The sequence below is a fragment of the Oncorhynchus gorbuscha genome, linkage group LG05, assembly GCF_021184085.1.
Source record: "Oncorhynchus gorbuscha isolate QuinsamMale2020 ecotype Even-year linkage group LG05, OgorEven_v1.0, whole genome shotgun sequence".
In the NCBI taxonomy this organism is placed as follows: Eukaryota; Metazoa; Chordata; class Actinopteri; order Salmoniformes; family Salmonidae; genus Oncorhynchus; species Oncorhynchus gorbuscha.
Window position 1 is genome coordinate 24703610 of NC_060177.1, and position 27848 is coordinate 24731457.

At 44.2% G+C, this 27848-nt stretch overlaps 1 protein-coding gene across 1 annotated transcript in view; it reads right to left on the reverse strand.

The window, feature by feature from the left end:
- Window positions 1–1476: 1476 nt before the first annotated feature.
- The window catches only part of LOC124035726 (disintegrin and metalloproteinase domain-containing protein 10-like), a 90046-nt gene continuing 63674 nt past the window's right edge, over window positions 1477–27848 (reverse strand). Inside the window, exons 4-16 of the mRNA XM_046349338.1 lie at window positions 23027–23185; window positions 15120–15220; window positions 14306–14473; window positions 12100–12192; window positions 11327–11510; window positions 8290–8453; window positions 6404–6587; window positions 6086–6236; window positions 5758–5941; window positions 5534–5642; window positions 5172–5392; window positions 4828–4954; window positions 1477–4658 (exon numbers count right to left, since the gene is read on the reverse strand). Coding sequence (XP_046205294.1) covers window positions 4549–4658; window positions 4828–4954; window positions 5172–5392; window positions 5534–5642; window positions 5758–5941; window positions 6086–6236; window positions 6404–6587; window positions 8290–8453; window positions 11327–11510; window positions 12100–12192; window positions 14306–14473; window positions 15120–15220; window positions 23027–23185 — 1955 coding nt within the window. The 3' untranslated portion in view covers window positions 1477–4548. The remainder of the gene's footprint in view (window positions 4659–4827; window positions 4955–5171; window positions 5393–5533; window positions 5643–5757; window positions 5942–6085; window positions 6237–6403; window positions 6588–8289; window positions 8454–11326; window positions 11511–12099; window positions 12193–14305; window positions 14474–15119; window positions 15221–23026; window positions 23186–27848) is intronic.

Sequence of the window (27848 nt, forward strand, 5' to 3'; positions counted from 1 at the left end):
GTATACTGATACCCTGATTACAGCTACTTACATATTTTAATTGGGAGTTTCAGCACATAACTGGTGTGGCAGAAATGGTGAGAAGTCATTGTGAAGATTGGAATGCAGAGAGCAGTGTCAGGGAGGCTGCGGGCAATTACCTCTGCTCTCAGTGCTGAGGAAGTACAAAGGCAGACGGGTCTACGATTTTACTAGAGCCGTGGCTACCTTGGGGCTGTGTGATATAGAAAAGTGTTCCAACATGAGAAATATGTCATTAGCTGTAAGGAAAAAACCTTGGGAGATAATATAATAGTATCTCCTCTATTGGATGCTGCTGAGAAATGTCCCCATCACTTCAAACAATCCAAACTAGAAGGACTAAATTATCCACAGAAACCACTGCCAATGTAAGGAAATTAGCCTGATTTTTCATATTTGTTTTACAATACAAAACATTAACATATGAAAGACAACATTTAGATGCACATGAACATCACTGACATCACATCTGCCCAGCCCGACCAGCTCTGTCAATATTTAGATAATGAACCATATGCTTTTTCTATCGTCTTAATGGAGGATTGTTTTATTTCAAGATAATTAACGAGAAGACTATCGTCCAACCCATTGGGTATCTCACTGCACCCTCATGACAGGTCTTGAAATATGATCAAACTGATTAAAAGTACATTTACATTAATACTTTTGACAGCCAACTTTCTAACTCCGCCCATTACTTCTGGACTGTAATTGAATTCCCTAAAGGTATGGATTATTGAGCCATTGTTAGTTTTACACTTAAGACATAACTCTCCTTCTGCTGTATAATTTGTGAATTTTGTCTCTTGTATAATATATTAGTTTACAAATTGCATAGATTTTTTTTTTTCTACATTAGTCAGTGCAAAATAGCTTTTTAATTGTGTCATGGAAGTACATATGTCCTACTACCAAATCATTTACTGTTTCTATACCTTTTACGTCTCCATGTTATTATCAGTGCATTCTGAAAAGCTATTCAAGGATTGTTCAATAAGATTTATTTTTTTGCTAGTGAAAGTGGTTCTTGTAGAATCCATTTCAGTTTCTTCCATATTGTTATAGTGTTCTTAACTATGAAGTTGTTAATGTTCTTAGCGCTATCCTTTGAAAAAGAGACATGTGAAAAGATTCTGGGGGTGTGCATGCACATCTTCAATATGTACCCATTGTTCCTTTTGAGTGCATTTAACAACGTATCAAGTAAAAGCCTTGGGTGGGGAGTTGATGCAATTCCAAGTCTGGGAGGTTAAAACCACCCTCAGATTTAGGGAGATGTAAAACCTATATTTTTATTTTGAGTTTATGAGCTTGATTTCCTTGGACGCTAGCCCAGTCAAGCTGTGTGATATCTTGAAGTGGGCCTTCTGGTTTGCTCATCCTCTGAAAGTGACAAAGAACAAACCAACCATACAATGATTTCTCAGACATTCTTTTTCCATTGTCAGAACAAAATTTTGTTGATCAAATCTATTTTTATTAAAGCATTTCAAGTAGTTCAAAAAAAATAATAAACATATTTGCACAGTACTTTTAGCAATTTTAGTAAAATTTTTCAAAGTGAGCAGAACAGGAAACAGAGCCAAGAAAAGAAAAGTAAATCGTAAAGGATATTGAAGATACTGTATAAAACACAGCAGACATTAAAATCAGACAGTAGTACTAGACTTTTCCATTCTGGATTCCCTCGGTTTACATCACTTACATTTCAGAGCCCGCTTTTCCCAAAATACTTTTAGCAAGACAAATTAAAGACAGAAATGTAAATCCCAGGCACCGCCCTCTATACACCCACCTATTACCTTACCACAGGAATAAAAAGACAATGAGAAGAATGATTTAAGACGACCACACTCCGATGAGCCTTACTAAATGCCAAAAGGTAATGAGAAACAATAATTTTACTATCCAGCACAAACCCATACCCACCAGCATCAAACAGAAAGAACAGAGAAAGACATGTTAGAATCAAGGGAGGATCAGTTTTGTTTCTATTTCAGAGGCTCTCTTGTAGACATTGTGTGGCTACATAGATAAGAGCCATTTTTCCCCGATAATGACCAGTTTTGGGAGGAAACAATCAAGGCATTAATATGTGAAGAGGCCTGCTTGTCGTTAATTAAGCTCCAGGACACTCTTCCTCGGGTCTAACTACCTGATAAGGCATAACGGGCCAGAATCAGTCATAAAATATCAATATAGTCACAGATCATTTAAATGGGATAAACAAAGTAATCCAAAAATAAAAGGACTTAGGGTTACCTCCTGAACTTGAGTACTAGTCTATGTTCATTCGGAGAAACTTATTCGAGAGACCTTGGTAACAGGCTTTGAAAGACCTGCCACACAAATACAGGACAACAAACAGGACGGTACATTTATCCCACATCCTCTCCTCTCCCTAGTCAGTCAGTCAAGTTGACCTTCTAAAAGACACCTGAAGTCAGGCAGTGTCACTATTGCAATCTGTTTCCTCAAGCCTCCTGAGACTTCAGCACTCCAAGCTGATAAACAGAGTCTCTTTGGATATCCTGCCTGTGTCCTGGTCTCCGTGGCTCTGAGCCGGCGGTACATTACAAACCCCACTGACCTCCAGGCAGACTGTGGAGTTGCAATGGGCTCAGGAGAATCAGACTCAACTCCATTTAGACACATTGTTTTTACACAAAACAAAGACGATGACATACAGGTTTATTTTGGTGGAGATCATCCCCAGAGCAGAGCTACGTACTTCCAATAGGGATGTGGGGTTTGGGAGAGACAGGACATGCAACACAGATACGCATCATAGGAGAGAGAGACACAACATGGAGATGATAGCCAAAGGGAGAGGAGTTAGAGGTAATTGGTAGCCTTATCAATCTCAGTTCATATGTAACAGCTTGGCATAGCTGGACACTCAGACATTAAGCCATTGTAGGACTTATGCGAAAACAATTCCTCCGCATATACAAATATCTGAATTGCTAAAATAAGAGACAAAAGAAAAAAAAAAACAATCACATTAAAGCCATCCAGGATCTTCATCTGGCAAACCATTCATCACATTCCTAATGCATGCCATAAGTGTAAAAGATTCCTCAAGCAGCCTGCAAATTGGTATGTAACAGGGCATTCAGTTGTTCCCAGGTCAGCTCTTAAAGACTGTGCGTTTATTAAGGTAACAACATTGGTGAGGGCAGCCGAGCAAGGTGAGAGCATGTCCAGACCAGTACAGTGACCGTCTGTGATGCCCTCTGTAATATTGCCCCCTATGGACCCTGGCCTGTGTTCGCAGGCTCTGGCCAAGGCCCTGTGACTTGAATGATATGATGTGACAACGTTCAGTGACATGAGGTGTAGCACCAGCCAGCCCTCGGACAGCCTTGTATGCTAAAGCATTGAAGATTCTCTCCTTTCTCCCTCCATCCTACCCATCTCTCGTATTATGAATTGTATTTGAATGTTTAAGGACAATTGGAAGGTTTGTCCAAATGAGGACTAAAAGAGATTCAAATCAAACATGTCACATGGATCAATAGACAAGTACATCTGCTGCATTTAGCGGCTCAGTGATTCACATCAATGCCTTGAGTCAGGGAAAACAACTGCCGAAGAGAACATGTCATAATTACGTAAAAAATGTAAAAGCAAAAAAAAACATGACACCTTCCACCAGCCCAATGATATCCCACGACATCACAACAGTCTCTACAACTCTGTCGCCTCTATACTGCTGTAATCTTATTCAGCTTTATGTTTACATTTCCTCCATGTTCTGACAACCGAGGTCTGTTCTGATCCACCCCACATGAGCTTCTAAATGTGACAGACAGCGCTGTTTTTTGTTTTATTAATCCTGAGAGAGTGAATTAAAACAGTAAATAATCTTTATCAGACAGCAGGAAAACAATCGATTACATATGATACAAAGAAATAAAATCTATAATCTCAATACCTGTACAATTGCACGCAGAAAGAACACGTAAGGTTTGGAAATAAAAGCCTGTGCATTTTTTCTTATCATGTTTTGATTTAAAAAATAATAATTACATTGGCAAATTAGTCTCTTCTGCGACAATGTCTCACATCCTGGCTTTGCATGGCAGCAAAAACCCATGTGACCTGCAGTCCTGTTTTCCTGCTCAGGAGGGCAGCACTTCAGAAAGGACAAACAGATGAAACACGCTAAAAAGGAGGTGAGGAGAGGCTGCATTACCACAATGCTGCTGCTCTCCTCTGCACTCCAGGAAAAAAATAAAGAAACAGAAATCAGTCATTTTCTCTTCCCGTCATTGCCAAGAGCTTTCCTATAATATTCTCTGCTTACAGCTGTGTGGAGGACAGCTCAGCTGGCTCCCAGAGCAGTGGTGTTGATATAGTCCGTTAGGTCCTGGAACTATACATCTTGTCTATTGAAATCAGTTCTGTTGACAGTTTTAGTTTTGCAGATGGGTGGTTTCAATGAATGGTACAGGTAACTCTTTGGAGGGAAGTGTTCCCACTGTAGGCACTAGGAAGAACCAAGGCAAAGAGGGGCCCAGTGTCTCAGCGTCTCATCTGACCCAACTGATAGTTCTCTCTGGGCTGGCGTTGGTTTCGCTGCTGCTGGGGCTGCTGGCCATTCGATTGCTGCTGTCTCCTCCTCTTCAACGTGCCTGCATGGGAGACACGAACACACTGCTCTCAACATCATAACACTCACACACATACCTGTTTGCATAAAATGAACTAGAGTTACACTTCTTCCATACACTATGATTATTTTGTCAGTCTAGCTGGAGAGATAAGGTCCCCCCCCCCCCCCAGTGTTGAGGCGTAATGTACCTGGCAGTGGCTTGGGTGGGGGCAGTTTGGGGTTGCTGCTGGGTGTGTGAACACTGCAAATCTTGATGAAACCAGCCATCAGCATGATGAGAGCAATGCCCATCAGCAACACTGCCCACCAATGAGCCTGGAACACAGATTATGCCAAGTCATATTTTTTCAGTGTCTGACAACTTTCATATTGAAACTGGTAAGAACATTTTATAAATTGAGATGTATTTAGCTCCTGAAATTGTTTTTATGCCAATGGGAGTGACAGTTTCAGCAGTAGGGTGAACTAATATTCTGAACAACACAGGTAACTACAGTACAAAAAGGACATTGGCTAGGCCTGGGAAACTAACCACTATCCACTCCGCAATGTTCTCGTAGAGCTCTGCGTTGAAGATGGCTTTCTTTAGCCTAGCCAGGGGGCCGTCTGCGTCCACCAGCCGGCACCTCATGAACACGTCACAGTAACCCTTGAAGTCGTTGCAGGGGGAGCCTGGCTGCAGCGTGGTGATCTTCTTGCTGAAGAAGCCGGCCCACTTCTCGGAACCTGTGCTGCTGCAGGTGTCGGGTTTCACTGCAGGGTGGGGGAGGAGACGAGGAATACCACTGTGAGGTCACTGCTAACAGGACCGTCCCAGTCTTTGCAGGGTCTTGGTGGTTTAAGATGCATGTCATATTGGGACGGATGGCCAATAATGAGCCGGCGGACACTTACTTCTCTCCTGACAGCAGACGTGGCACAGCTCAGTCTCGTCTGTTCCCTCAATACTGGCACAGGTACACACCTCCAGAGCATACTTCTCACAGATGGAGCCAGAGCAGCCCTGGTCGACAGAGACGTGGAGAGGGAAAGGGAAATACAGGGTGAGTGTCAGCTATGCTCCATTGTCATGATTTAAAGCACTTCAACACACGTTTGGTCAGAGAGCTAGACCATACCCCGTTGAGGCAGACTTGTGTCTCTCCATGGCAGGCGGTGAAGTTGGCTTTGGGTTCAGAGGTGGGGCACTGGGCAGTGCCTCCGTTACACATGCCCTGTTCAGCACACTCTGACTCCTCCCTACACTTATCATTGGAGCCCTTGAAGTTGCACGTCGGTGTACAGCACGGACCCTGGCTGGGACTGACAACACAGAACACACACCAAGTCAGCTTCAACTTCCTTTTTACTAAGGCAGAAACAAGTTGAATACTATATTCAATAAATACTACAACAGTACTAACCATAAAATCAACAACATTTAGTCGTACATTATTGGCCACTTACCTGCAGATTTTGCCGGGCTTAAGTTTGCACTTGTTGCCGTCTGCCTCGTTGGCGTTGTAGCAGCACTCGTCTTTACACTGGTCACTGTAACCACAGTCACACTGCTCCCCTGCCTCCACCAGACCATTACCACAGATGGGCTGGCCAGACTCTGCACAAACACACACAGGAAGGAGTGATGAGATGCAATAGAGGACACATAACCTTGGATGTCCATTCCAATGACAAGCGCACCCACACTTCCTATGCACATGTAAAGATGGACGCCCACAAGTGCATGTGCGGACACACACACAACCTCAGAAAGACGGCACTTACCCACAAAGCAGTTGCCCCTCTTCTTCTCCAGGACCTGACTGATGTTCCTCACGCTGCAGATGGAGAACTTGTTGTTGTTGAGCTTGTCCCCTGATGTGGCCCGGGCATACATTATGTAGTTCCCCTGCTCCTTCTTCTCCTGGGCCTTGGACTCTCCTGGGGTGCACTCTGTCCCAGAGTCATGCTGTTAAACCACAGGGAAGAGGTTCATAGGGAGCCAATGAGCATCCCTCTCCTCCTTCTGGAGGGCATTAACATAGACTCCTCCACTACTGGGACTTTAAACCAAGACAGATCCTATGGTGAGTATCTCAAAAAAGTGGTACTCAAGCATATACAGTGGGGCAAAAAAGTATTTAGTCAGCCACCAATTGTGCAAGTTCTCCTACTCAAAAAAATGTGAGAGAGGACTGTAATTTTCATCATAGGTACACTTCAACCATGACAGACGAAATGGTCAATAACAAACAAGATTTCTGGCTCTCACAGACCTGTAACTTCTTCTTTAAGAGGCTCCTCTGTCCTCCACTCGTTACCTATATCAATGGCACCTGTTTGAACTTGTTATCAGTATAAAAGACACCTGTCCACAACCTCAAACAGTCACACTCCAAAATCCACTATGGTCAAGACCAAAGAGCTGTCAAAGGACACCAGAAACAAAATTGTAGACCTGCACCAGGCTGGGAAGACTGAATCTGCAATAGGTAAGCAATTATTAGGAAAAGGAAGACATACAAGACCACTGATAATCTCCCTCGATCTGGGGCTCCACGCAAGATCTCACCCCGGGGTCAAAATGATCACAAGAACGGTGAGCAAAAATCCCAGAACCACACGGGGGGACCTAGTGAACGACCTGCAGAGAGCTGGGACCAAAGTAACAAAGCCTACCATCAGTAACACACTACGCCGCCAGGAACTCAAATCCTGCAGTGCCAGACGTGTAGCCCTGCTTAAGCCAGTACATGTCCAGGCCCATCTGAAGTTTGCTAGAGAGCATTTGGATGATCCAGAAGAAGATTGGGAAAATGTCATATGGTCAGATGAAACCAAAATATAACTTTTTGGTAAAAACGCAACTCGTCGTGTTTGGAGGACAAAGAATGCTGAGTTGCATCCAAAGAACACCATACCTACTGTGAAGCATGGGGGTGGAAACATCATGCTTTTGGGCTGTTTTTCTGCAAAGGGACCAGGACGACTGATCCATGTAAAGGAAAGAATGAATGGGGCCATGTATCGTGAGATCTTCAATGCCCTTCCATCAGCAAGGGCATTGAAGATTAAATGTGGCTGGGTCTTTCCGCATGACAATGATCCCAAACACACCGCCCGGGCAACGAAGGAGTGGCTTCGTAATAAGCATTTCAAGGTCCTGGAGTGGCCTAGCCAGTCTCCAGATCTCAACCCCATAGAAAATCTTTGGAGGGAGTTGAAAGTCTGTGTTGCCCAGCAACAGCCCCAAAACATCACTGCTCTAGAGGAGATCTGCATGGAGGAATGGGCCAAAATACCAGCAACAGTGTGTGAAAATCTTGTGAAGACTTACAGAAAATGTTTGACCTCTGTCATTGCCAACAAAGGGTGTAATAAAGTATTGAGATAAACTTTTGTTATTGACCAAATACTTATTTTCCACCATAATTTGCAAATAAATTAATTAGAAATCCTACAATGTGATTTTCTGGATTTATTTTCTCATTTTGTCTGTCATAGTTGAAGTGTACCTATGATTAAAATTACAGGCCTCATCTTTTTAAGTGGGAGAACTTGCACAATTGGTGGCTGACTAAATACTTTTTTTGCCCCACTATACAGCTGATTAGCATGTGCAGATAAAAGACCAGACTAAAACCAGACAAGGCCCAGGACAGAATACTCACCGGAGAGCCAAAGTTGTGTCCAACCTCGTGTGCGAAGGTGATGTGGGAGACCTTGGGGGGGACATGGGAGGCGTAGTTCTGCACCGTGATGATGCCGGTGTTCAGAGACTTCTTCTTCCCATCAGAGTACAACTTACTCTTCTCACATATACCTCCGGAGCTCCCTAAGAACACAGTAAAACCACTCAAGATTACATACTGTACACACCATGGAGGAGGAGGATTCTCTTTCATACTGTATCCCACCCAACAAACTAACAGGACTATAGGAAGATTTCCATGGCACTGATGATGTACTGTTTCCAACTGTGACACAAGTAACAGTGAAATGAAGTGACACTCTTTAAATTAAACCTAATACTGTGCCGGGAGTGAATAAGCATAAGTCTTTGCTACTGTAGGGGAGCAGAGGGTATTTTGGGTCCAGCGTCCACCCTTTTGTAGGTGAGACAAGACAGCAGCAGGAAGATGAGAGCAGAGCAGCCAGGTGGTGCTGAATATGCCCGCAGGGGGAGAGTGGAAGCTCGGGCACAGCAGGGAAGCTGAAGGGCGCTGCTCCACAGCCGCTGAGAATGCCAATTTAAACTCGCTCACTTACCCATTTTCAAAGAGAGAAACGCACTGTCTGGAACACACACATTGACAGACATGGCCAGTCAGCTGTATAGTGCGAGTGTGGAGCATATTCACACACTTAGATTTTTAGCAATCAATTTGGGAAACCTGGTTGGGATTGTATAGGGCCCCAGTTTCATATTGTGTTTAAAGGGAGTGTTTAAAGTCAGCTCAGATAGTGGGAGTGAGCAGTGGCAGACAGAGCTGAGTCAGAACAGATTATCTGTCCCACCCTACAGTACTATCAGATTCAGCTGGCACATTGCCGGTGTGCCTCTAGGCTCCCCCTGCACTACACACTCAACACTGCCCTATCTTATATCCCAGTTTGTGTGTGTTGGGGGGGGTGGTAAGGTCCAATCTCGCCTACGAATGTGGACCATGGAGGATTTCTATTTTCTAACCAGCCAGGAGGACTGGGGCTCTGCTGGAATGCCAGGCAGTGGCGACATCTTTATCTGAGAATAGCCTGTGTGCTTAGTCATAAGGAGGCCACACCTTTGACTACAACAGCTTTTAGACACACAGAAACGTGAAACCTAAGCACTTTACAATATAGGCACATATTTGTGTGTGTGTGTGTAGGTTGGTACGTGGTATGTGTGTGGAAAATGGTCTGTGGTAAGAGTAGGAGGAATGCCTCCATTGAAGTCACTTATGAGTGTGGTAATGGTTCAAATCCATTAAAAAGCCCATTACCCAGGCCTGACTGGTGTCTCTAGTAGCCGTCTGTTCTCAGTCCACTCCACTGGAGCGTTCAAGGCAGATCTCTTCTCTACAAGCCCGCAGCCTCCCTCTACAGCTCTACAGACCCAGATCGATTCAGCCTGCTTAGAACATTGCTTATTTGCCTGTATTGATTCCTAGTGTTTGTTGTTGTTTTTCATCTTGGGTTCTGTGAGTCAGAAGTTAATCAAGATATGTTGACAATACCTGGACCAACTGACACCGACCCTTCATTTAAACCTCATGAAGGAAAACAAAGCCTGAACTCTGACCTCTGGGGCTGCTGCGCATTGAAAGAAACTTATAGCAGTAACATGTGAATGTGGGGTTCAACTACAGTACTATCCACTCTCTCTACCTCTTGATTATTACTGTGAGGATATCCTGAACCAGGCACAGGCTGCATCTGTATGGACTCCTGTTCTATGTGATTATGACCCATCAGCCAGCACTGGAGGGCTCTGGGCCACCCCTGTCGCTGGAGGGCTCTGGGCCACCCCTGTCGCTGGAGGGCTCTGGGCCACCCCTGTCGCTGGAGGGCTCTGGGCCACCCCTGTCGCTGGAGGGAATCTGGGCCACCCCTGTCGCTGGAGGGAATCTGGGCCACCCCTGTCGCTGGAGGGAATCTGGGCCACCCCTGTCGCTGGAGGGAATCTGGGCCACCCCTGTCGCTGGAGGGAATCTGGGCCACCCCTGTCGCTGGAGGGAATCTGGGCCACCCCTGTCGCTGGAGGGAATCTGGGCCACCCCTGTCGCTGGAGGGAATCTGGGCCACCACTGTCGCTGGAGGGAATCTGGGCCACCCCTGTCGCTGGAGGGCTCTGGGCCACCCCTGTCGCTGGAGGGCTCTGGGCCACCCCTGTCGCTGGACAGCATACCGTTCCAGTCACACTCAACAACTTCATGTTATTCTAGTGTGAATCATTCATTCAGAGGTGTTGAGCCTGTACTTGTTTAGCCTACTTGTATGTGTGTGTGTGACAGGGCCATTTCTGTCTGTGTGCTGTGGCTGTCTCATTGATTTCTCCCTTCTCACAGTCCACACTACTGACTGACTGCCTGTCACCAATATGGGGTTGGTGGAGACCAGAGGGAGACCCAAATGCAGGCTATAGAAAGGGGTGTGCGATCGTCTCCGTGGACTGTTTCACATTCTACAAACATCTAAGAACTTCCTTCAGGAGCTCCTTTGTCCTTGAGTGAACCTTGTTTGGAGAGCGCTGCAGTTTTGACAAACACCCATGGAGGGAGAAAGTGGAACACACAAATATACTGAGCAGGCAAAAATTAAACAACTTAAAAATGCATTTCAAGTGGAAACAGCGTGGAGACGATGCCTTAGCAAATCCAGTCCTCCTCGGCCTTGAAAATTAAATTACAGACATGCTGGTGGAACGAGAGGGTGGGGGGGGGTTAATGGAGGATCATTGAGTGTTCTGATAGAGTGCAGGACTCAGCTTTAGCTTCTTCTCCTCTTTAGAATGGAGCGATCCCATTAGAGATACTGGAGCCAGGAAGTCTCTCACAGACCACTGGACACTTCGGTGACTTCATGGATGCTATACCTTCCTACTCTTTAAGTAGGCATAAATGTCCACTATTCTCAGTTTTCTGTTTTAATTCTCCACTAAATTCCTACCCTGAGAGCCATTATGCAAATAAGTGCAGTACACAAGTTCAATTGGTGTGTGTGTACCTGCAGGAGCTCCGACCCAGGCCAGGCCCAGCACCCCGTCGTCAAAGTCCCTGTCACTGAAGACGTAGGCCAGGCAATAGTCATCATGGTTCTGTTCTGAGTTGAGCTCCAGGAACTTCTCCACCCCGATGTTAGCGAAGCGGAACGGATTGGTGATGTCCCGCTCATCACTGGTCGTGTTTATCTGAAGAGATGGAGAGGAATGGGCTCATTGAATAGGTCATGAGTAGGTATTGGATAAGAGACTTCACACAAAGGCCACTGTGTCTTCATCACAATCATCATTGCTAAAGGTAACTATTCTAATGTGTGTTTGAAGAGAGAGTGGGAAAAGGCTTTAGACAGAGAGAAATGATTCTACTTATATAATAATAATAATAATAATAATAATAATAATAATAATAATAATAATAATAATAATAATAATAATAATAATAATAATAATAATAATAATAATAATAATAATAATAATAATAATAATAATAATAATAATAAATAATAATAATAATAATAATAATAATAATAATATAATAATATAATAATTCTACTTAAAGTTGCCAGCTCCTTGGCCCCAGAGAAACCTTTTGTGAGAGATGTTTTGAATGTTGGAATGCGGCCCTGAGCTCCCTACTTTAAATGGCAGCTGGTGTTCACCTGAGGATTTTAAGGATTTATTAGGTCTTGGAGTGTGGTGGAATACTGATGAGTGAGGCAAATGGTGGTGTACACCACCCACACCCCCCCCCAACCCCCAGGCCTGAACACAAACTCACCCTGATCCTTTTGACCATGAAACTGATGTTACGGATGCCCAGGAAGTCAGTACCCTGGTAGATGGAGTCAATGGCCTTTACATGGCTGGAGATCTAGAGAATAAAACAGTCACCATTATATTATGAGAAGTCTGGAACAACTGCACTGCAGAGAGAACATCAGATAAATCATAGCATGGCATTAAAGACATGACATGTCTGTTAGCCAACCAATGAACACATGAATAATATCTCTAACTTCAGAATCACTGTGTTCAGCCAATTGGAATCAATCTGTTGATGACTTGCTCCACACTGTCCAGCCCATCCTATAAACAAGCCTCTAGTCTCAGAGCTAAACCACAATCCTAACTAACACATTTACTTCATCACAGTTAACCTTTTTTCTTTATCTCACTTATTGGGAGAGTGAGTGTCCACAGAAATTACATTTTAATCAGCTAGTCTCTCCTTTAACTGGACCCCCAACTGTGAAATGCAGCATTTCCTCTGCATCTCATTTGTTAGGCTATAGAACTCAGTCAGGAGGAACAAGTCTGCGATGCTGGGCAGGCTGGCTGAAGGAAGCCAGCCAACAACAACTGATCAGACCCACAGACAAACACTATTCTGTTTGTAATCCATTTCTCCTGGCAGAATTAAAGGGCAGGCCCTGGTTTCTCCTTGCCGAATGATTCAGAGTGTGTGTGTGTGTGTGTGTGTATTAGGGTTGACCTTATTTAGTCGATTGTTTGGTCGATATGCTGTTGGTCGACCGAGATTTCATTAGTCGAGCAGTCGCAAATTGATACAAATAATTCATGGCGTATAACACACCTGTCTGATTCGTGCTTGTCTCAGTGAACTAATCCATTGGAGGCCACTGTGATGGCACAGTACATCCCTCTAAGATGTGCTACTGAAATTGTAATGGTGCAACACTGATAAACTAAATAATATTATATAACAAAAGTGCTTTCTCCCGCTATGGATAACGGGCGCTGTCCACGGTTCTGAAACGTAATCTTCAGTGCGCCGTTGAATTGGTGCCTTTCCCTATATGTTGCTATGTGCATAATAATGGTGTTGAGAACAATGCGACAGAGGCAGTAGCGGAGTGAGGAAACCAACTTAATTAGGTCTATAACCAAACTGTTAAACATGCCTGGCTTTATAAATCGTCCATATACATCTGCAGAAATAAGACAAATCCTGCTTCTATTGACAGTTTGAGTGTTTGTTTAATAGCCTACTGATTCCGTGAGCACCAATCCTCATGCAAAATGTTGTATAAAGCAATTTCACAAATCCGTCTGTTTATAAATCTTTGCTATGCTTTAAAGGCTTTGCAAATGTTTTTCATTATAAGTAATACCAGAGTCTGTTCTATTTTATATGTGTTGTTTGTTTATATGTTGTTTATACTTCCAAATGGGCAGAAAAAAGTATAATATTGTAATCTAACAGCAACAGTTTGCTACACAATACTCATTCAGAGCTTGCTCCTATCTCCTCCTTTCTCTTCAATAGTTTCCGCAACTAAGTCAAATGTCGTACACACATCTAACTTCCCCTTTCCCTCCTGCGCAACCAGTAGACATTCCCCCATTTCGAGTTTATTTTCCACGTCCTCCTCATCCATTTTGCTGTCACGTGTTAAAGTGTTCAGAGTTTGCTACAACCATTTTATTGATGTGATTGTGATAGGTTATAGGTCAGACCCTATTGGTCAGGTGCATGCACTGCATATATGTTTTACGTAAAGGAGCAAAGGTTCTAGTGAATAGGGAATGTTTTTCCTAAAAAAATGAGGTATTTCGGTAAGAACGTTTCAGTCAGAAACAAAATGGCTGTAATTATGTTGCAGCTTCAGCACAGACAGCGGCAATAAACACTTGCTGTGGTGCCTGTTTGCTGCAGCAGGGAGGAGAGAGAGACAACGTGCATCAGTCCCACAGGCTCTCACTGTCATTTAATTTTAACACAGTGTGGCCATCGGGCTCCCTTATTGAGTCATTTGCGTCTTATTTAATCAAACAATGAGCTTAAAGCATCAGACAAGCTCAGTGCATATAGTTGATTTTATTCAAACTTCAGGTGTTTCTATATATGGAAAAATACACTTAAAATGTAGACCAATAGAATAGTTGAAAGAACAGATGACTCTCGGTCAACCAATATTTATTTTTAGTATGGGACAGCCCTAGTGTGTGTACAGCCTCAGTACCTGTGCGATGACAGCCTCTCTGGTGCCGTAGTACTTGAAGAAGAGGTGGTCAGTCTGGATAAAGAGCTGGCAGGTGTTCTTCTCTATCTGAGCTGCTCTCTTCTTCCTCAGGATCACCGGACCATGTCCATGGGACCTCTCCGCTTCCTCCACCACACTGCTGGGCTCCTGCAGAGACAACCAGAGGAACGACTACCATTATTCAACTAGGAGGGAGAGATGGATGTGAGGGAGAGTGAGGTGGAACGAGGGGAGCTGGAAGAGGGGAGATAGAGTGAGAGAGGGGAGGTAGAAAAAAAGATCCCAAGACTAAGAAATGACATGAGAAGGTGACCAAGAGGAATGTGTAAGGATTTTAGCCATTTTGGTCAGGGAAAAATCCCATGTCTTCAAATGTGGAGAATGAGGGCCCTGGCTTCTGAAAGGAGGAGGTCTTCCAGAACATGGGGAAACATTTCCTGACACACCCCTGGTCTGTTCTGACTCATCCCTGGGGAGAGAGAACACTAACTCCTCACCCTGCCAAATGATCTGTGACATCACTCTACTCAGTCATCCACAGAGCTGAAAGGGATAAGAACCCAGGAGCAATAAGAAGAAGCTGGCACTCGTTACAGCTCCAATAACAAGTTTGACTTAATCACTTCTATGTTTCCTTATCATGCGAAGTGTTATTCTACCATGGAGCAAGAAGACGCGAGGTGGTTTGTATGGTCCTCCAGTACTGTGTCCAGAATGTGTACGTGGTTATACAGTATCGGTGAGTGCTGTATAAATATAGGGTTGGTTTCACAGGGGGGTATTATCAGCTCACCTTGAGAGGCTCCTCCATAGCCGAGGCCTGGTACTTCTTCATCCTTTCAAACACGGAGTGGTCAGCACAGCCCCCCTCTGAGCCATACTTATGAGGGTAATCTGGGAGGAGAAGAGGAAACCATCAATATGAGCTCAACCATAATACCAGTAATATTAGTTCTCTCAGCTTCAGACTAAACCGGCTTAGAAGGGGAATGAAAAAGGTTTTACACAATAGTAGCCATAGGCCATAGTGTGGTCTCAACTACTCTATGTAAGGCCCTCTAAAACATACTAGTATAACCTCATCTACTCTATCCAAGGCCCTCTAAAACATACCAGTATAATAGACTTACTATCTCTAGCGGCAACATTCATCTGAGGGTGGAGATATCTGTTCATTAGGACAGAAAGAAGCTGTAGTTAATATCTCTCTGTGTGTGTGTGTGTGTGTGTGTGTGTGTGTGTGTGTGTGTGTGTGTGTGTGTGTGTGTGTGTGTGTGTGTGTGTGTGTGTGTGTGTGTGTGTGTGTGTGTGTGTGTGTGTGTGTGTGTGTGTGTGTGTGTGTGTGTGTAACAAGGCCTAACACACAGACCGTCTACGCTAACTGAAAGAATAAGCCTCTGTTCACCGTTGGTGTCTCCTTCTCCAGGCTGGAGAATAACAAAGCAGTCTTCCTCCCAAATTACATGTCACTGACTCACTCACTGCTCGACTTTCCTCTACCTTCCTCTGCCAGAGGCTCTGAAAAACACCAGACTCAATAAGGAGAAACACTACTACATGCAACTACAGTATCCAGAAAAGTCCAGTATTCAGCAATACACCTTCACAATTACTAACACAGATCATCAATGTCAAAGAACGGTCTGAGATACCACAGAGTCTGATTTAAACCTACATCCAAGCAGTGACCGTGTCCGTGCCCTCTGCTGACAAATAATGCCATTGCCCAAAACAACATGTGGTGCTGTGTCCCTCTGTGTACTGGCTGGCTGCTGGAGCATTCCCCATAGGACCAAATCAGTAAAAACAGACACAGAGCTGAGTACTTTACAACCCAGCTAAAATGGTGATCATCAAGAACACTTTTTTTCACAGGCATCTGCCTAAAGCAGGTGCACAGATCCGATTTTCTCATAAAACAGAACATCATTTTGATTAACGCATCCAATTAAAATCTATTGACTCTGGTCTGATGTCACCCATTGAAGAGCAGCCAGCAATCAAGTTGGAGAGCACCCTCCCTGTCATCACCATCCTGTTCCTAAATGAGCCAATAAACAAGCAGTCTCACCATAGTACAGAGCTCCCCTGTAGAATGAGCTCAGCGATCACTATGCAGAACACAGAAGTGCACAGTGAAACACTAATGAAAATGAGTAAACCATAGTGACACAGAACTCTTAGCAGCGAGCCATAATTGCCTGTGGAAATCTGAAAACTCTTATAATGGGTTTTTGTAATCTACACTCTTTACCTTCACAGCAGGCGTGAATGCTAACGAACTCCAATTGCGGCTGTGTGTTTAGTCAACAGGATAACACAGGGCTTTCTACTTCTTCTCTAGTTGGCTTTATCTATTCACAGCAAACTACTTCTGCCATCTCTGTCTGATGTCAGTCCCTGCAGAACAAAGCCATTTGTTCCAGGACGAAGACGCAGGGTTGGGAACAGGTATGGAGGACACACTGGGAGGTAGGCAGCTACTTTGTCCTGGTTAGGCTACGTGACCATGGAAAACTTCTGACTCTTATTATGCGGGAGACGGAGGTAGGCAGTTACTCTGTCCTGGTTAGGCTACGTGACCATGGAAAACTTCTGACTCTTATTATGCAGGAGACGGAGGTAGGCAGTTACTCTGTCCTGGTTAGGCTACGTGACCATGGAAAACTTCTGACTCTTATTATGCGGGAGACGGAGGTAGGCAGCTACTTTGTCCTGGTTAGGCTACGTGACCATGGAAAACTTCTGACTCTTATTATGCGGGAGACGGAGGTAGGCAGTTACTCTGTCCTGGTTAGGCTACGTGGCCATGGAAAACTTCTGACCCTTATTATGCGGGAGACGGAGGTAGGCAGAGTAACATATGGATATGCTGTTTTGGGTTTGGGCAGAGCGAGGTGAACTCAGCGGCCTCAGCCGGGGCTCTCTGGGACTGGGGAATGGTGCAGTGTCAACCAGGCCTGACAGCTCTGTTTCTGTCCAAGCGGGCTGCATAGCAGAGCAAGCAGGGTGAGGAGGAAGAGGCGGTGTGTGTGTGTGTCACTAATGAGGACTCTGGGATAACAGAGCCATCTCTCCCTCCCCTGGGCAACATGCCCTCCCTACTCTGCTTCAGATACCTGAGACAGGACTTCAAAAAAACAGGCCAGCAAACTCAGCACTTTGAATGTTTTAACCTATACACCGCAATACAACAACCCTGAATACACAGAATAACTGAATGCAGATGCCATCAACCAATCAGGCAGTTACTGTACACTGTGCTGATAATAAAACAAGGTCAGGTCAGACTGCTCTGTGATCAGTTCCAAGCAGAGAGATTATTCACTCCCCCAGTTGTCCCCAGATAGTAACATGCAGTGAAATGGAGTCAATAACGCTGACTGCACACTTCAATAGAGGTCTCCTCTCTCCACTGCATCTTTTCCCTAATGTACACAACGCACAGTCAATGGCACAGCTCTAGTCAATAGCGAAACCCCCCCTAATCACAGCAAAAACACACACCAATAAACTATCAATCCTACAACTAGGATCATGTAATTACAGTACATGCATGCATCTCATTTAGTCTACATCAATCAGTACTAATACATCCATCACAACATACTGGCATATAAATGGAATCCAAATGGCCTCCAGAGTGGCGCAGCAGTCCACGGCACTGCATCACAGTGTTGAGGCATCCCTTCAGCCTGGGGTTCAATCTCAGGCTGTGTCACAGCCAGCCAGCCGGCCGTGGGCGGCACACAATTGGCCCAGTGTCGTCCAGGTTAGGGGAGGGTTTGGCCGAGGGGCTTTCCTTGGCTCATCACACTCTAGCGACTCTAGACGACTTCAGTTGAACGTTGTTTCCTCCGACACGTTGGTGCGGCTGGCTTCCAGGTTAAGCGAGCGAGTGTTAAGAAGCAGCGCGCCATGGCGGGCCATGTTTCGGAAGACGTTTGACTCGACCGTCGCCTCTCCCGAGCCCGTTGGGGAGTTGCAGCGATGAGACAACATCTTAACTTCATATTGAATATCACAAAATTGGGGAGAAAAAAATACAAATAATAATATTTTTAAAAAGCCTCCCAAATGATCTTGCCAGTCACCAGCCTGCATGGCAGGAACAGAAATACCTCTGCCAGCGACGCCGTCGTCACCTTTTATCGCACACCAGCGCACAGGAACACACGCTCTCTCCCCAAGGAAATTCAAGGAACACACACACTCAGCTCCCAGAAACACACACACAGTCGCCGTAATGAAAACACAGTGCCGACGAATGCACCTCAAAACTCGAGGAAAACACACTCAGTCCCAAAGAACACAAACTCAGTCCTGACAAAACCACACTCAGCTCTGCGACCTACAAGTTAACACTACACTCAGCCAGTGTTTCACACTCCCTCAACCTTCCTAACCTCCACTCCTCAGACAAATTTGGCATTTCAATTCACACTCCGATGGCAGAAACGGCTATAAATAAAATATAAGTCAGGATAAGTGCTGCAGGGTCAGGATGGTGTTCCTCAAAAGCCTGGCTGTACTTACAGCACTATTGACTGACCGCAGATAATTTGCATTCTGCAAATGAGTCACCACAAAGCGCCACTCGTGGGCAGTCTGGTCAACAGGTTGGAGAGGGAGAGAGTGGGCTCAGGGTCAACCTGTCCCCCCGTTGTCAGTTGAGGAGAATGGCTCTGTACTGGACCGACTGGATTGACCGAACAACAAAACATTCTGCCCTGACAATGTGTTCTCTTTTTCCAGACAGAAAGCCGTCATTGTCCCTGCAGTGAATGCCCTCTCATTCAGATGCTAATCAAAAATCCTTTGCGTAACGAGAAGCGAAGACAAAGTTGTAAAAGCCGGGGGAAATGGGAGTCCGAGTAATTCACGCCTTTTCATTCTTTATTCCATCTCTCCACCATGTGTCCTTCCTCTCTCTCACCAACACAGACTTCAACAGGAAAGAGAATTCTAAAATTAGGTGCTACAGTTTCTTCAAGGAAAAAAAAAGCCTCCGCCACAAAATGAACCTGTTTGAAGTGAGTCTTTGATGTCTGAAAACCATTCAAGTGCAGACAGGATATCTGTGAGGGGAGACTCATTAATGGGTTGATAAAGACACATTCCTAGGAACAGCAGTTTGACTAAAACAACTGCTGAAACCTGAATGTTACACTGAACGGAATGTGGCGGCAGGTAGCCTAGCAGTTAGAGATTTGGGCCAGTTAACGAAAGGTCGCTGGTTCAAATCCCCGACCTAACAAGGTGAAACATCTGATGATGTGCCCTTGAGCAAGGCACTTAACCCTACTTGCTCCCGTAGGTCGCTCTGGATATGAGCATCTGCTAAATGACAAAAACGTAAATGGAATGAAGATCTCAAACAGGTCTAATGGAAGATTGTCTTTACTCAATCCCCTTGTATCAATAAGGATTTGATACTTTATTGGGTTATAGGAATATAGCCAAAGTTAAATGAATAAATTACTCAACTACAGTGGGGCAAAAAAGTATTTAGTCAGCCACCAATTGTGCAAGTTCTCCCACTTAAAAAGATGAGAGGCCTGTAATTTTCATCATAGGTACATTTCAACTATGACAGACAAAATGAAAAAAAAAACTCCCTCCAAAGATTTTCTATGGGGTTGAGATCTAGAGACTGTCTAGGCCACTCCAGGACCCTGAAATGCTTCTTACGAAGCCACTCCTTCGTTGCCCGGGCGGTGTGTTTGGGATCATTGTCATGCTGAAAGACCCAGCCACATTTCATCTTCAATGCCCTTGCTGATGGAAGGGGGTTTTCACTCAGAATCTCACGATACATGGCCCCATTCATTCTTTCCTTTACACGGATCAGTCGTCCTGGTCCCTTTGCAGAAAAACAGCCCCAAAGCATGATGTTTCCACCCCCATGCTTCACAGTAGGTATGGTGTTCTTTGGATGCAACTCAGCATTCTTTGTCCTCCAAACACGACGAGTTGAGTTCCAAAAAGTTATATTTTGGTTTCATCTGACCATATGACATTCTCCCAATCTTCTGGCACTGCAGGATTTGAGTCCCTGGCGGCGTAGTGTGTTACTGATGGTAGGCTTTGCTACTTTGGTCCCAGCTCTCTGCAGGTCATTCACTAGGTCCCCCCGTGTGGTTCTGGGATTTTTGCTCACCGTTTATGTGATCATTTTGACCTCACGGGGTGAGATCTTACGTAGAGCCCCAGATCGAGGGAGATTATCAGTGGTCTTGTATGTCTTCCATTTCCTAATAATTGCAGATTCAGTCTTCCCAGCCTGGTGCAGGTCTATAATTTTGTTTCTGGTGTCCTTTGACAGCTCTTTGGTCTTGGCCATAGTGGAGTTTGGAGTGTGACTGTTTGAGGTTGTGGACAGGTGTCATTTATACTGATAACAAGTTCAAAGAGGTGCCATTAATACAGGTAATGAGTGGAGGACAAAGAATAAGTTACAGGTCTGTGAGAGCCAGAAATCTTGCTTGTTTGTAGGTAACCAAATACTTATTTTCCACCATAAGTTGCAAATAAATTCATAAAAAATCCTACAATGAGATTTTCTGGATTTTTTTTCTCATTTTGTCTGTCATAGGTGAAGTGTACCTATGATGAAAATTACAGGCCTCTCTCATCTTTTTAAGTGGGAGAACTTGCACAATTGGTGGCTGACCAAATACTTTTTTTGCCCCACTGTATGTGTTAATGTACTGCTGATAACATCACAGGCTATGTAAATATAAATATGATGTACAGCAAGGAGTGTGGAGCATGTTAACCCATAGTGTTGGCACAAAGGAGATAAGAGTGTCTTTACAAGAAAGCTGCCATCAGTGCTATGACCGGACTTCACACGGCAGCATGACTTGACAGAAATTATCTGTTTGGGGCAGCGGCATTCGCTTCATAGATTAGTGAAGGAAAAAATATGAAATGGGGCCCTTTATGTAATGTCTCAGGCAATACGATCTGCTAAGGAACGAAGATAAATGTGAAGAGCACAAATAATGGGTAGGGCATAACTACCTCAAATCCGGTACTGTGGCAGTCGCCAAGCCCTGCAGTACTATTGAGGGGTTCTGATGACAGCCTGTCATTGGATATGACACTGAGGAACAGAGAAAGGGATGAGGAACAGAACGGCTCTGTTCACACCCTCAGATAAACAGACACAGAAAGAGAAAGGGGCGGGAGGAGGAATAGAGGGTGAGAGCTTTCTTGACACCTCATACAGACAGAAAATTACAAAGAATGGGAGAGCGGGAAGAAATAGAGGGAAATGAGAAAGAGCGAGTAGGCCTACATTGTGGAGAAGAAGCGTAAGAGAAAGGTTCTCTGATTGCAGGCTCATGCTGGGCTGGTTGTGCCTGTGTGTCATTAGGCAGGCTGGCTGTGAATCAGACCCACTCGAGGAAGAGAGGGCCAAGTAACACAGGGTGGGCCTCCACCCTGCTTTCTCCCTGCCTGCCTGAGGGGGCTGCTCTCTGGCCTGTACTGGGATGGGTGGGGTCAGTGGTCTCTGGAGCTTAGCCCACACCTCAGATCGACTTATAATTGGTGGCCTGGATGCTAAGGAAGATGATTCACTCCCTGCCACTGGCTCTGATCCTGACTTCGCATCAATCAATCATCAGGGCTCAGCCTAACCCTGTGTGTGTGTGTGTCTTGCCGCAGTGTCCCAGTGCAACCTTCCTCAGCTCCCCTTCCTCTGGCCCATTCCACAGCTCATCTGACATGACCTTGACTTGACCTTATGTATTGTTAAATGCCCAATGTAAACTCCCCTTGGATAGACCTCTCCTCTGACAGCTCTGCATTGTATTTGAACAGTATACCTCCACTCTGCTCAGTATGCACTCCACAGCCTTTAAGACCTTACCTCCAAGCCTAGAGAAACCTGTCCTGTCCAACCCCCAACCCCCCAGTTCATTTAGGCACACATTCATCCATCCATCATCGTCCATATCTCTGCTTACAAGAAACACCTACAGCAGAGAATTGCCTTTCGGTGTCACTGTCTATCTAAAGTCCTTGTCCTGTCACAGTGTGACGCCTAATGTTTTCTCTGATAGGGAGGGATGTGTGTGTGTAGCAGAGGTGGAGAGAGAAAAGCTGGGACAGACGAGCCAGCATGGATTAGTCACTGCTGTCAATGGCTGACAACTGTAATTAAAAAAGAGCACAGCCATGGTACTGCTATTTAGAGTTGCTACAGCCAATTCAATCCATTTCATGCTCATGATGGAAAAAATGAATTTTCAAAGCGAATAACACTGACAGAATACTGTGGAGTTAATAAGCCATCCACTGTGTATCCAATAATAACCATCTTTGCCTGCACAAAATATATGTGTTATTTGGAACTAAATTGTATTCCCACTGCTGAATAGGATAATGAACCCCTAATTTCTAAAGCTAGATCCTTAAAAAACAAATCAACATTTACACACCCCCACACACACCCCCACACACACCCCCACACACCCCCCACACACACACACACCCCCAGAGTCATACTGTAAACGCAACATCGTCTGAATCAATATAGCAAAAGCATTAAAGATCATGTCCTTTAAGTCTATAAAATCTACCTATTACATTAACAACAGCCATAACTCATTTTAGTGCTGTGATGTTGGCACCATTACTTCAGCAGGACTGCAAGGTGACAGAGGAGAGCAGTGAATCAAGTATACTCACTGATGTCCCCCTCGTGGTAGATGACTGAGTGGTAGGGCACGTCCTTGTCTCTGAGGTACCTCTCCGAAGGCTCCACGTAGTACATGCCCTGGTGGGTCTGGATGAAGCCTTCAAACCTGCCGTCCACCACCGAGCCGTGGGTCAGAGTGCCCTTCTCACCTGGAGGAGAAAGACTGAGGTCAGGTGGCTGAAGAAGGGTGGTCAACTCAACTCTATTCAGTTGGGGGTAGGAAGAAAGTCAATGCTCAACGTGTGAGAGGAACACACACAAAACGTATGGACCAATTTAAGCTGACACAAACTAACAGAACATAATGCAGACACACACACGCACAGCTCTAGACATTGAGCAGATGGTAGACAGTGAGCTGTTCCTGGGGGGAACACAGTCTTGGACAGAGTCAGGGTGGGACGCAGCATATCCCTGTCTGTCTGGACCATAAAGACTCATCTCTGCTTCTCTCATCTCACCTTCAAATCAGACAAATAATGACTTTAGTAATAAGAGCTTGGACTCTGGTTAGTGTCAGGGGAAATCAAAGAATAGTTTTACGCAAAAGCCACAACTAATGCTTGAAGAATCAAGGAACCTGCGAGAAAGAAGTGGGAATAAAACAAAATAGCAGGGCATAGCAGTCTATTAAACATCATCCACCTTTGAACCAGACAGAGAAAGTCTGGCTGACGAAAAGGAATGGTTTTTAATTCAGTGTTTGTCAAGAGAAGGCACCTTGAAAAACCTTTTCCATCAGCAGCTATGCAGGTTGGAAGAAAAACTCCCACTCCCAATTATAAAAACAGCCGACTCTGGAGGGCTATAACTGAAAAGGACATAGATGACTGGCAACTCAATGTGAGAAGATAACTAAATCAGGGAGAGAATAAGACTTGTTTTCTTCAGGATAGGGAAGCCCAACTTCATTTAAATCTTTTGCTCTCTTCAGTTCTGTATTGTTGCGAAAATGTTTGTCTCATAGCTATCCTGAGGGACCATTGCAGCTTAGCGTAGACAGAGAAACACAGCCAGCCAGCCTGCCTCTCTCCCCAGTTAGGTTTGTGTTTCCAGAGGAGAGGCCCACATGCTCTGCTCTCCTGCTGGAGATAACGAGAACAGCAGAACACATAGCTGTCCCACAGAGCATCCAGATCTTTCTCCCTAAATCTCTGTCTGTGTGTTCCAAGGGCCCCGAGTCCTCTCTGGTTTTTCCAGGCCCTAGCAATGCAGTTCGTCAGGAAACACTGGGACACTAACTGGTATTGGTAGCAGTTTTGATACTGAAAGTGAGATTACCTACATCTAAACAAAATTAGCAAAATACTAGGGAAAGGAATGTTGAGCTATCCTGAGACCATTCATTGACAGTAATAACTGTCACTTTAGACAACTTCTGCTGTCCCATTTTCTTCATAATAATACATGAATAATACTTTCCCCACTTACAGCTTGGAGATCAGAGTGAGGACCAATTGAATCTGTTGTCTTATACTGGGCAGCACTTGGTAACATTAAAGAGGGCCCTATGGTTTTGATATCATTTCAGGGACAGATTCCCCCTTCTGATCTCCAGAAGGCACAGCGCATTTTCCCAGAGAGGAAGCCCTTTATCTGGGCAAGAAAGGCCAGTGCCGTCAGGGTTTAGACCAATCCTCTTCGCGCATATGGATCAAGTCTGACTATTGTGCCAAGGAGAGCTCAGAACTCAGACATGGACACCCTCATCAAAGGGAGCACTAATAATTCTCAGTTTCGGTGCGTCCCAGGGGCAACTGACAAGACTTATGTCAGAGAAGTAGAGAAAAGAACACGCTACACTAATGAGAGCTGGGTTAATGTGGCCGTATAGACAGTGGAAATTGAATATTCTTTACCCCTGAACCTAATCAGAAACCCTACTGCAGTCCAGATACAAGCAGCTTCACTCCAATTATGGGAATTCCAGTAGACTGGGACCAAGGTAGCCACCTAATTTAGTTCATGAAAATGCCTGGTCCCCAAAGTGCTAAGTGGGCTAATGTAAAGTAAAGAGAGTGGAGTCTGCTGGTTTTCATGAGGGGCAAACGAGGAAATTAATGTATAGGCCCATCTGATCACACATAAAAGAGAGGTCTGGTCTCTGGCTCTCTTCTAGCTCACAGTAGTTCACTAGCAGATGGGTTCTACTCCCAGTACAGACAGCTATTAGCTACAGGTGGAGGAGAAAGGGACTCAAGTGAGAATGGGACGGGGGATATTACCGATTTATTGCCAGTTCACGGTTCTTTGAATATCAGGCAGAGGCCAACTGATGAGCAACTGAATTTAACAACACACAATGCCAGAGATGTACAGCGCATTCAGAAAGTATTCACACCCCTGGACTTTTCCCTCATTTGGTTTCGTTACAGCCTGAATTTATGTTTGATTCAATTTATATTTTGGGTCACTGGCCTACACACAATACCTCAATGTAAAAGTGGAATTTTGTAAATGTTTTTAGAAAGGTTTGTTAATGAATTAAAAATGAAAAGCTGAAGTGTCAATAAGTATTCAACCCCTTTGTTATGGCAAGCCTAAATAAGTTCAGGAGTAAACATTTGCTTAACAAGTCACATACTAAGTTGTATGAACCAATAAGTGTTTAACATGATTTTTGAAAGACTCCTTCATCTCTGTACCCCACACACACACACAACTATCTGTAAGGTCCCTCAATCAAGCAGTGAATTTCAAACACAGATTCATCCACATAGACCAGGGAGGTTTTCCAATGCCTCGCAAAGAAGTGCACCGATTAGTAGATTGGTTAAAACAAATAAAATATTAAATTACACTTTGGATTGTGTATCAATTAGGGATGCAGGATATATCGGTGTATATATCGGAATCGGTCAATATTAGCTAAAAATGGCAACATCGACATGATGTTTAATTTAATGCCGATGCGCAAAACCGATGTCAAAGCTGACGTGCAAACTAATAACGCAGATACATGACGTAATGACGCCACGTAAAATGTAGCGTTACACATGCAACACAGCATTCCTAACCTAGTCCACAATGTCTGCTGTGTGGATCGAGCAGTCAACAAGTCGAGCAGTCATTCGAAAGAGTAAGAACATTTCAGTGAGACAACTCAAAGGCGAAATCCATTAACCCCAAGATAATGGAATTCATTGCCCTTGACAATCAACCGTTCTCTGTCGTGGGTGATGTTGGCTTTCGCCAACTGGCCGAGCACCGGTACACACTACAAAGTAGAGGTTGACCGATTATGATTTTTCAACGCCGATACAGATTATTGGAGGACCAAAAAAATCCAATACCGATTAAAACGGCTAATTAAAAAAAAATGTATTTGTAAATAATGACAATTACAACAATACTGAATGAACACATATTTTAACTTAATATAATACATCAATAAAATCTATTTAGCCTCATAAATAATGAAACGTTCAATTTTGTTTAAATAATGCAAAAACAAAGTGTTGAAGAAGAAAGTAAAAGTGCAATATGTGCCATGTAAGAAAGCTAACGTTTAAGTTCCTTGCTCAGAACATGAGAACATATGAAAGCTGGTGGTTCCTTTTAACATGAGTCAATATTCCAAGGTAAGAAGTTTTTGGTTGTAGATATTATAGGACTATTTCTCTCTATACCATTTGTATTTCATTAACCTTTGACTATTGGATGTTCTTAAAGGCACTTTAGTATTGCCAGTGTAACAGTATAGCTTCCGTCCCTCTCCTCGCTCCTACCTGGGCTCGAACCAGAAACACATCGACAACAGCCACCCTCGAAGCAGCATTACCCATGCAGAGCACAGGGAACAACTACTCCAAGTCTCAGAGAGAGTGACGTTTGAAACGCTAATAGCGCTCACTAGCTAGCCATTTCACATCGGTTACACCAGCCTAATCTCGGGAGTTGATAGGCTTGAAGTCATGACAGCGCAATGCTTAAAGCATTGCGAAGAGCTGCTGGCAAAACACACAAAAGTGCTGTTTGAATGAATGCTCACGAGCCTGCTGGTGCCTACCACCGCTCTGTCAGACTGCTCTATCAAATCATAGACTTAATTATAACATAATAACACACAGAAATACAAACCGTAGGTCATTAATATGGTCGAATCTGGAAACTATAATTTTGAAAACGAAACATTTATTCTTTCAGTGAAATACAGAACCGTTCCGTATTTTATCTAACGGACTGTTACATTGCACAATGTTATGTCATAATTACGTAAAATTCTGGCAAATTAGTTCGCAATGAGCCAGGTGGCCCAAACTGTTGCATATACCCTGACTCTGCGTGCAATTAACGCAAGAGAAATTACACAATTTCACCTGGTTAATATTGCCTGCAGGTAGTTAGAGCGTTGGACTAGTTAACCGTAAGGTTGCAAGATCGAATCCCCGAGCTGACAAGGTAAAAATCTGTCGTTCTGCCCCTGAACAAGGCAGTTAACCCACCGTTCCTAGGCCATCAATGAAAATAAGAATGTGTTCCTAACTAACTTGCCTCGTTAAATAAAGTTGTAAAAAAAATATATATATATAAAAAGAAAATAATAATAATAATAATAATAATAATATCGGCTTCCAAAAATACCGATATCCGATTGTTATGAAAACTTGAAATCGTCCCTAATTAAAAATCGGCCATTGCGAATAAATCGGTCGACATCTACTACCAAGTGCACTATTTTTCAGATGTTGCCCTACCGGAGTTACACAGTAATAGCGTCACTGCTATTAACTTCACGACTGACATTTGGACCAGCGATAACAGCTCCATGAGCATGCTGAGTTTGACAACACAGTGGGTCGTCGAGGATTT